Here is a 10,604-nt window from a genome sequence, read left to right as displayed (position 1 = left end):
GTGACCTCCCTCTGGGGAGACCCCAGAGTTCGGTAATCTGTACGTGCTTTTGGTGCAGTATTTATACCCACATCATGACCCCAATTCGCCAATATTGCTGACACAAACATTGTACTGGGGGAGACCGGGGCAACTTAGGGTAACGGCACCTAGTGTAATCTTTATGTTACAATATCAAACGACTGATATTTGCTTAGGAATGTTTAGTGGGTGCAAACTTAATGTCTACTTAGGGAACTTGGCCACCTGTGAAAATTCAGGGAAAGGTTACAAATTTGCCCTCAAGGGCTTCAGAAGGGAGTTATTTTACAAAAACTAAGACAAGATCTATAAGTCTCTGAAAAACAATTTCATTCTTCGGTATTTTCTTTTCCTTGACAGAATTCTTGTTCTTGTTCTCATATTTTTGAACTCACTTACAGTTTGGCGACACCCTGCATAACTAAGATAAATGGCGATTGGTACAACTTTAGTAAAATTAATCTCAAAGGAACTAAAGTAAAGAACTTGTATCAAAATTAAAAAAAATTGTTTAATAAATACAATAACATTACGCTACATCAACCGCACAGTCAACAACCGCCTCGTCTATGTTCTTAGCAGGATAGTACATCTTGAAACTGAACTCTCGAGTACAAAACTGTCCCTAAAACATTACGTAATCAATAAAACGTAATCTAAACACACAGTACAATAACCTACAGGATTCATTACAATGCAACCTTTGTAGTTTTGATCATACCCTTCGGCTTTGTCTCCGATTACTACCAAATCGGGTAAAGGATACAAAGACATGCAATAATCAAAATCCCAGTGTACGTTTAAGGCATTCAAACTTAACGGCGTTAAGTGTCCTTGACCTATTATAGTTTTAGCGATCTGCAACATTTTTTTATGATCATCAACAGACATTTTTTTAATGCAGCAAGTCGTACACATTTGGGAGTTTCCTCTTTGGATGGTTTGTGAAGGGTTCCTTGTATGAATTTGGCCATAAGATCTGCTCTAAAAACCACAATTTCTTTAGAACAGTATTGTATTCTGCAGGGGTTGGTAGCAAAAATTGCGTTTGGCACTGTGCGATGCATTTCTTCACTAACGAATTTAGGTAGTTCTAGTCTGAAATATGTTTAAAGTGTAGAAGAGAGTTTAGTATCTAAGTGACTCCCAACAAATACTGTAACATCTTCAAAAATGTTTGCTAAACAGAGTAGTAAATGTAAATGTAAGAGAAAATTATCAGATAAATTTGTAAAACAGTTTTTAAATTTTATTTGACGCTGGCCTTTGATGATGCCAAAAGAAAAATTGTAAAAAGGTCATAAAGATGTTAATTTAGTAAAATATGTTTTACATCCTGGTGTTACAACTACGTCAGGTCTTATGGAATGACTAAACACTAAACAATAACTCTAATATTCTGTTTGCCTTTAAGTTAAGTTCGTTTTTCTATATTTTAATTGACTTACTAAAAGACTGAAGAAGTTTTGTTTATTCAAACATATTGAGAGTATTGCAAAAGGTAACAAAATTACAATAATGTTCTGTTTATAAAAAGAAATATGATTTACACCAAATTTTAGTACAGTTTTTGTTGGGAGACTATATTCGATTAACAATTAAACAATTAACATACCTGGGGACCACATGAGGCATACAAGGATCCGCCAAACCGGGAACAAATATAAACCGGCTTTGATTTAGTAAAATATTATACTTTGATATCAATTCACCCAGTTGCTTAAAATGTTTGCGCAAATCGTTAAGAGCCTCAATACCATGCGACTCTGACATAAAATTACCCATAAAAACAAACGCGATAGGTGGTGAAAACTGTTCCATTTGCTCAAACAGTTTTTCAAGTTTTATAAAAGTCTGTTAAAATTCACATTTAAAAAAAAAATAAATAAAAATAGTTTAATATATGAAATACCTGAGGATGATCTAACCAAACATCAGAAAGAAACACAAACATTGCTCCAGGATTGTCTAGTAGATGTTTAGTGAGTTTTTTTGAATCTTTCAATGGTTGATTCGAAGGTCCGCCAAAGTAGTTTAAATTTCCAAATGTAGGCCTGAATTTGCTGTTTTAAAATATTATACTCCCAAACATTCTTTTGCTTACCTTGAATTGATATAGTCTTCACCTGTAGGCATAATCATTGTGGAGACATGCAGCACTTTATCTTCGTAATAACCATTAACAAGAACAATACAACATTCAGTGTAAAAGCCAGGGTGATATCTAAAAACTCACAAAATTGGATGCTTCTGATATGTAAAAGATGTTTCACGATAAAAGAGTCATATTTTATGGCCTACTCAACAGAAAAAATAACCCTAAACTTGCTATACAAGGTGTCCTACGATAATGAAAATAGCTTTGACAGTATTCATATTGATTTTTGGTTTACGATTCTCGGTTTGATAGTATGTAGTAGCTTTTTCTTTTTTGGTGGGATCAGGCAATTTCGCCCATGTCCTCTATCCTATCCATCATTTCTTGGATATCCTCTAAAGTTGGTGATAAAATTGCCGTATCGTCTGTATATCTTATATTGTTTATTGAATATCCGTTAATCTTAATTCCTCTACCAGGCCATTTTGCCAATTCCTCTTAGGGCCATTTGAAAGATCTTTTCCAGGTATAGGTATATTAAAAAGTATTCGTGATAATACAGCCCTGGCGGAATCCTTTGCATACATTGAAGGTATCTGTTGTCAGGTTTTTGTTAACTCTTATTTTTCGATTTTCTAAGATATTTTAAATTTTTTAATAATTTTGATTGGGCATGGATAAAATTTTTAACTAATTAAATGAACTAACCTAACCAAAATTTCAGATTTATAGTCATTACATTATTATTTAGGGGTTTTCTATAATGGCACTATATTAATGAATGTATTTCATTGTGGACTAAGCAAACATGACAAATTTATTGTGAAACACCCTGTACATAAAACAAAATAAATACTTGGCATGTGATAAATCAAGTTGTACTGTCCCAGTAGGGTCTTCTAATACATATTTCCCATCAGTAACTTGTAGAAGAGAACCTAAAATTAATGTTCTTTCCAAAGTAACTTCGGACAAAGTTAATAAATAATCTACAGTTTGTAGAGTGAGTTCATGGTCAGGTCCTCTTAATTGTGTTTGGGCAAAAGCCCTTCTAGTTTTTTGCAACACTTGCGAATACCTTTCCAAAAACATTTTGGATTTGGCAGTTGCATCCGCAAGTAACACTCGTTTACGTGTACATGGAAGATAAATTTTACGGTCCTCGTTGTAAAACATTTTAGGGAAATCAAAGGCGTTTATCACGTTACAGATGGTTTCGTGTTGGTCATACCCTGAATGTAAACAAACCTACAAAATTTCACCTGGTCTAGTGGTGGTTCAATGGGGGTGGGTCAAGTACCTCCAGGGCTCTTTCAACCTGCTTAAATTCGACACTCTGCCCAGGTTGGCAATGAGTTTCCAGTACCTGACAGATGTTTAGTACTACTTCGTTGAACCCATTTTTGGAAGACAAATCGACGTTTTCTTCCACGAATTTTTCAACTAAATAAGTGCAGTATTCTCTGAAAAGTGTGAATTACTTAATAAAGTATAATAAAAGTGTGTAAACATACCTTCTTAAGTTAAAACCAGATAGCCGAAGAGCACTTCTGAGTTTTGTCTGAAGTTGCTCTATATTTACCATTGTTTTGAGGTCTTCCAACTAAAAATTGTCTTAAATATCAATTAATATAATAAAACTTTGGTAAACTTGTATATTTTAATCAAAAAATTAAATTTTAAAAACATAAACAATACACATATACACAACAAGAAACTTTTCCCGCCAATTTCAAATTTCTTCTTCTTTTTCTTTTTAGTGGTTCTGTCACTGAACTCTTGACAGCAGTTACTTATACTATATTATTTTTTTTCCATAAACGACTTAAACTTTAGGCGCATTTTGGTGATTATCTTCAGTTTTAAGCTGTATTAACATAGGCCATCTTTTTTCATCAGAAAGAGTTAAAATGAAACAGGCATTGTAAACCAGGATACGGCTTTCATGTTTGTATATGTCGTGATGTCAGTGTCAGCTGATTTTGCGTTGCAACGTTGCCAAATATGGCTAAAATGATCTGTAGTGCAGTAAATGAGCAAATGCCCTAACATTTTATCATAAAAAGTTAAAACTCTTAAGTTATTAATTGTTATAAAACCAAGCTCACCTAACCGGTTGTCAAGTTTCTTAAGTACGAAAATTAAATTCTTCTATTCAAAATATTTAAGCAACATTTATTTATAGGTTAGCAGACAAACTTCAGGCAACATTGCATGTGTCTTAGCTCAGCTGTTAATCACTAATCAGCTGATAAGAATTTGTTTGTTTTCTTTTTTTTTTTCAATAAAGTTAGTTACAGTTACATTATTGGCACATGTTTACTTTAATTAGGGAGATTGTTAAAAGGGGTAGCCAGTATAATTGGTAGATATTGAAGCAGTTTAATTACAAATTGATTTAAAAAATAAAAATGGAGAAAGGGGCAAATCCGGTAAGTGACCATTTCACAATCTTGTGCAGTATAAGACTAAAATAAGATCATTTAAGTTGTAAGGTAACTTTGTTTTTGACTACTTTTTATATGTGTACAGGGTGATTGTTATTTGTACAAATTTACTCAACTGAATCTTTGGTTTAATATGAAACAAAAAATTCATCTGATCCTATGATTCCACAAATGCTTTTATTTAGAGATTGACTTCTACAGTTTCTGAGATATAGGTAGCTATACCTACTGATTGTACGTGCACAGCACTGTCGGTGCTTTGTGATTGGTCAAAAATCTCTCTTCCATCCTCTTAAGGCTATAAATGGCCCCATTTCTTTTTACCCTGCATGGAGCTAGCATTGCAAGCAGAGCGAAGGTGGCGTAATTTGACAGTAGGTCAAATTTGCTCTACAGGTTTGATAGTCAAATTGAATGGGTCCAAAATGTCAAAAATCAAAACAACTCAACCAACCAACCAAATATATGAAAAAAATTTCGTGTACATCCCTAAAATATAGTTTAAAACGTCATTATTTTCATCTTCATCTATGGATGAAGAGGAAGATTCCAAAAGGTCTTCAAACTAGTATAAATAGACAATTTTTTTTTAATGACTGCAAATTCATCAAATATAGTTTCTTGAGACAGTAATGGAATGTATATTATAGTGTCTTACCATAACAAAAAAAAAAAAATATATCTCCTGTTTGCTTGTTACTCTCTTCCAATGAAAGGTTTCAATTATGTTTTAAAAATTAATTTGTATTTTATTTTAAAAAATAATAATTTCCATCAATGTCAAATCTGTAAATTCGTTTTTTTCATTTTTGTACTATTAACTTGAAGGTATTTAGGCAGTTGAGGATAATTTTGAAAATAAAATATTTTTACTTGAAATTTCTTGACAGTTTCTAGTTTTTAATTTATCAAAGTCAAACGGTGCGTGGTACCAAAAAAGTGTATAAAAGGTAAAAGTTGCATCCCATCGAGGTGCATTCTAACCTGAAATGTTCCTGAGATATTGAGTAAAAACTGCAAAAAACGAGAGTCAACTTTGGCGCCCTCTAGCGCCTAAACGGGGCAACTTAGCCGTGCTCGCTCAACGTCACGCGATAGCCCCGTTTATTAGCTTTCTTTTGTTTTACGTTGTGCTTATACAGGGTGTTTCAAATAAGCGAGTTATGGACGATTTTCTGGAAAAGTGCACCAAAATTTCGCTCAAATTGCGAATAAAGTATATGCAAATATCTACAAGATTCTAACTTATTGATTTGAAGTCTAACTTCAAATCAAAATTTTTGGTGGCACATTGAAAGTTGGGATACACTGACAGACCACGTATACATCGTATAAAACTCGATCGGATTAAAAAGTACAGAAAAGGATAGGAACTATACACATACTAAATAACACTTTGTATACATTGAGGCTATTTATATATTTTGCAGGAAGAACTTCAAAGTCTTGTTTCTGAGGGAATCCAAATCTGGAGCACCACTCAGGAAGTTTTAGAAGAACAGGCTAGAAAAGAACTCGAAATATTTGTTGAAGAAAACCACGAGAACCGCAATGGTACAGTTGCACTAACTTCTAGTCCGGTAGACGAGAATCAGCTTCAAATACCTGAAAATGTACCATCAACTTCAACAGGACACTTTAGCGTGCCAGTGCGTCAACGTTATTTGGAGTCAGATGCGTCTGAAACTGAAGATGCTGTAGCAGATGATTCAGGAAGTGACTATGTCCCTAGCGAAGATGAAGTGGAAGTCAATAAAAATAAAAGAAAACCAACCAAATCCAAGAAGAATAGCAAAGTGAATCAGAAAGTTACAGATGATGCTTTGGAATGCAATTATAAAGCCCGGCTAGAGAGTTACTACAAAAAATTAGAAACTGAACTGGAGCAACTAGGAGTACAAAACGAAGTAAACAAAGACTACAAAAAGCTTAAAGGTGGATTGAAAGTTCCTAGGGAAGCTTGGAATAAACTCTATGACTACCAGAAAGAAGGTGTTTTTTGGCTTTGGGAGCTGCACCAAAGATCTAGTGGTGGACTTCTAGGAGATGAAATGGGTTTAGGGAAAACAGTTCAAATTATAGTATTTTTACTTGCATTACAATACAGTCATGTCATATCTAAGCATGGCCATTATACTGGTCTAGGCCCTACAATAATAGTCTGCCCAGCTACTGTAATTCATCAATGGGTTCAACATTTCCATAACTGGGCTCCTGAGTTTAGAGTAGCCATTCTACATCAGTCAGGAACTCATCAAGGTCAAAGATCTAAACTCATTTCCATCATGAACAAACACCACGGCATTATAATAACCACATATGAGGGAATACTAAAATTTAAGGGACACATGGTGGAGCATAATTGGCATTACCTAATTCTGGATGAGGGTCACAAAATTAGAAACCCTACAGCCAAAGTCACAGTAGCAGTAAAAGAAATAAGAACCCCGCATCGGATAATGTTAACTGGAAGCCCTATGCAAAATAACTTAACCGAACTGTGGAGCTTGTTTGATTTCACCAACCCTGGAATGCTAGGAAACCTGGCAACTTTCACTGAACATTTTGCCAACCCAATTTTGCAAGGTGGTTTTGCTAACGCAAGCCCTATGCAGGAAGCCACCGCCCTTTCCGTGGCTTCAACCTTAAAAAACGTGATTACACCATTTTTGTTGCGCAGAATGAAAAGTGAAGTCAAAGCGGATATTCAGTTGCCTCATAAAAGTGAACAAGTGTTATTCTGCTCTTTAAGTGATGATCAACGACTTTTGTACAGAGACTACTTGATGAGTGAACAGGTTAACAATATCCTTGGTAGAGGAGTAAAAACTTTCAGAAGTGATAATTTCTTAAAAGCCAACATTCTCATGGCTATAACAGCTCTAAGGAAAATATGCAATCACCCTGACTTGTTTCTGTATGATGAGGTTCCTAAAGAAAGTGAGGATGTAAAATATGGATTTTACAAGAAGTCTGGTAAAATGGTTGTAGTGTCAGCTCTCTTGAAAATCTGGAAGAAACAGGGGCATAGGACACTATTATTCTCACAAGGAAGGTTGATGCTAAAAATATTTGAGCAATTTTTGGAGCAACAAGGTTATAAATATTTAAAAATGGATGGGGGTACTAGTGTCAGTTCCAGGCCTCGGCTTATAGACCAGTTCAACCAAGATCCCAGTTATGACGTATTCTTATTAACTACAAGAGTTGGAGGGCTTGGTGTTAACCTAACAGGTGCTAATAGAGTGATTATCTATGATCCAGACTGGAATCCTGCAACTGATTCTCAAGCTAGAGAAAGAGCTTGGAGAATTGGGCAACAAAAGCCTGTAACTGTTTATAGGCTACTGTGTGCCGGCACTGTGGAAGAGAAGATGTATCAAAGACAAGTCTGGAAGCAGCTGTTAAGCAATAAAGTTCTAATAGACCCAACTACCAATAAATTCTTCAAGTCATCCGATTTATTTGACTTGTTTTCACTACCAGAGTCCCGCGAAGCTATGCCAGAAACTACAAATATTTTCAGGGAATCCAGGGTGAAGATACAGGAAAAAATTGCCGAAAAAAAGGCAAAGAAAAAAAATAAAACTGAAGAAAACACAGTGACTTTCACAGAAGATCAAGTCAAGTCAATGAAAGAACTGGCACAACAAATTGCCAAAAGCATTACCCAGAAACTTAAACCTGAACCTGTAAAAGATGCTTATCAGCTTGAGTTGGAAGAACAAAGAAAAGCCAAACTAGAAGAACGGGCCAAATTGAAGCAACTAAGCCCTCAAGAACTAATTGATTACAACAGATGGAAGGCAGCTCAACAGGAAGTCAAACTCAATACTTTAGACGACAAAATCGCCCCTGCAAGCTTTGATCAAGCCTTGGAACAAAGCTCTAAAAACGCAAACCTCTACCACAAAATATCCACCAAACAAATCAAACTGAAAACCATTAAAGCTTTAAAAAGAAAACTGGAAGACTCAGAAGAAACACCTGCCAAAAAAACCAAGCGTAATTCATCTATAGACACCTCAGGAAAAATTGATGGTGAACCAGTGGAAGGGCTGGTAAAACGCGAAACCAAGAAGCTTTACTCAAAAGTATCAAAAAGCAATAAAGACAATAACATTTTAGAGCATCTATTTTTGAAGAAAGGTGTTTCAGGAGCTTTGGAACATGAATCAGTGCTGAGTAGTGGCAAGAAGCCGCATAGTCTCAAAGACAGGACTCAGGCTGATGAGAAAGCTTTGAAAGCATTGGAAGCATTGAAAAAGTCTCGACTAGATTCTTGGAAGTGGTGATATTAGTCTTTTATGATTGAATCTTCAGAATCATTCCCGAAATACAAGTACATTATCAATTATTCTGAAACATTATAAAACATTTCGAATAATAATTGTGTTTGTTTAGTGAATATTTTTCACATCCTACATAACAGTGCAAAGGCAAATATCCACGGTTAAAAATGCATAATACCACAGGTTTAACATAAAACTAATCCTAAATGTACTCTTGAAGTAGGTATAGGAAATAATAATAATATTTAAATAAAACCACAATTTCCAACAATTTTATTACCCCACTTGAACTCCCAAAGACAAAATAAAACATTTACGAAAATATACCTTCTAATAAATATTTGTACATACATCTTAAAGAGAATTAACAGACATTTTCACTTACTCTGAGGTTGGGCAGTTTTGCTTAAAATTTTGTATGTATTTTTGGACAAAATATAACTCATTGCTGCTGCTACTGTTGTTCCCGCTGTAACATACCTAAAACATGCTTTAGTAGTGTACAGTTAAGTATGTTTTTTAATTCAAACCATACCACAATCCTTGCAAAGCTGGATGGTTTACATAATCAAATACTGGGGCAGCCAAAGTGGACCCAACTAATAAAAGTTGTACTGCTGTGTTGACTTTACTTATAAAAGTGGGCGCCAATTGGGCTGTTGCATGTGTAGCATCAAAATATCTCAAAAAAGTTCTCTAGAATCATTATTAAAAGTTACGTGACAACTTAATAAAGTCTTAAGAGTAACTTACAGGAGGTGGTAGTGATTTATACCTGATAACAAACCCTGCAATAACTAATAAAACATCCCTAGTTATAATTAGACCAGTTAGTGGAATAGGAATGAGTTCTGCATAGGTTAAAGTAAGAAATAATGTAGCTATAAGGATTTTGTCAGCCATAGGATCCAGAAAACTACCCATTTTGGATGACTGGCTTTCCCATGTTCTTGCAATCCAACCATCCAACTACAAGTTTCTTTAAAACATTAAGCTAATTGAGTTTCAGTAAAACACTTACTAAATCTGTAACTGCAGCAAACCCTAAGACACCCAAGGCAAAATTAAAGTCACCTTGAACTATCAGGAGCCCCAAATAAGGGGACACTACCACTCTAGTGATACATAGTAAGTTTGGGATGGTATAAATGTTTTCTTTCTATAAAATTCAAAATCCTACACATTTATTCAAGCAGTAATAGTAACTTACAATAACAATTTCTTCTACTCTCTCCCTGACTTTACTTTTAGTATCTTTCAAGTCTTGCAGTATAACATAACCCTTTTCTTTCAGTCTTTGTTCCCTGTCCCTGAGTTTTTCCTTGTTATGTTCAAGGTAAGCTTTAATTTCATCTTTCTTTTGGGTGAATTTTGTTGAGGCTCCGTCGGATTTGGTGCAGTACACTCTGCAGGAGTAGCCGCTGAGCCGTTTGAGTATTAAGGATATCAAGGGGTCGTACAAATCGCTGTGCAATTTGATAGCCGATAAAGGACATCTTGTGTATACATTAGGTTTGAGTCTGAGAGGTCGACTTTGATATAAATTAGAGAATAATGAAGTAGGACGTCTAAATAAATTCATAATAATTGTTTAAAAAAGTGAAAAAAATAAACATTTTCTTGAACGAAAAAGTGGGGTTAAGTTTATCTGTATCTGTTCTTCACTTCTTAACAATCGACGTAAACAATACAAATACCTGAAAAGAGAAGAGAATTGACTTGAATAAACCGCTTATATCGCAGTTT

At 34.8% G+C, this 10,604-nt stretch overlaps 3 protein-coding genes across 4 annotated transcripts; 1 reads left to right on the top strand and 2 right to left on the bottom strand.

Moving 5' to 3' along the window:
* Positions 1 to 326: 326 nt before the first annotated feature.
* Positions 327 to 3,861, bottom strand: PolE2 (DNA polymerase epsilon subunit 2). Of its 2 annotated transcripts, XM_081980640.1 has the most exons (10): positions 3,634 to 3,861; positions 3,420 to 3,582; positions 2,976 to 3,367; positions 2,126 to 2,245; positions 1,934 to 2,075; positions 1,637 to 1,875; positions 936 to 1,119; positions 703 to 879; positions 555 to 646; positions 327 to 493 (listed from the first exon to the last, which is right to left on the bottom strand). In XM_081980640.1, the coding sequence occupies exons 1-10, from the start codon at positions 3,702 to 3,704 to the stop codon at positions 328 to 330; spliced, it is 1,746 nt and encodes a 581-aa protein (XP_081836766.1). In that variant the 5' UTR covers positions 3,705 to 3,861; the 3' UTR covers position 327. The 2 variants fall into 2 exon arrangements, with proteins under 2 accessions (XP_081836766.1, XP_081836767.1); XM_081980641.1 differs by lacking the exon at positions 327 to 493 and having other exon boundaries at positions 513 to 646; positions 3,634 to 3,860.
* Positions 3,862 to 4,276: 415 nt separating this feature from the next.
* On the top strand, positions 4,277 to 9,129 carry LOC145729736 (DNA excision repair protein ERCC-6-like). The gene is made up of 2 exons (XM_081980616.1): positions 4,277 to 4,551; positions 5,997 to 9,129. Exons 1-2 carry the CDS (start codon positions 4,531 to 4,533, stop codon positions 8,859 to 8,861), a joined length of 2,886 nt encoding a protein of 961 aa, XP_081836742.1. The 5' UTR covers positions 4,277 to 4,530; the 3' UTR covers positions 8,862 to 9,129.
* On the bottom strand, positions 9,109 to 10,538 carry CLS (cardiolipin synthase). Its single transcript, XM_081980661.1, has 5 exons — positions 10,069 to 10,538; positions 9,880 to 10,017; positions 9,612 to 9,827; positions 9,394 to 9,554; positions 9,109 to 9,338 (listed from the first exon to the last, which is right to left on the bottom strand). Exons 1-5 carry the CDS (start codon positions 10,438 to 10,440, stop codon positions 9,236 to 9,238), a joined length of 990 nt encoding a protein of 329 aa, XP_081836787.1. The 5' UTR covers positions 10,441 to 10,538; the 3' UTR covers positions 9,109 to 9,235.
* Positions 10,539 to 10,604: the final 66 nt, after the last annotated feature.

The sequence above is a fragment of the Ips typographus genome, linkage group LG5 (genome assembly GCF_016097725.1).
Source record: "Ips typographus isolate SLU linkage group LG5, UJ_Ityp_2.0, whole genome shotgun sequence".
NCBI lineage: Eukaryota > Metazoa > Arthropoda > Insecta > Coleoptera > Curculionidae > Ips > Ips typographus.
This window is presented reverse-complemented; position numbering and strand designations above follow the sequence as displayed.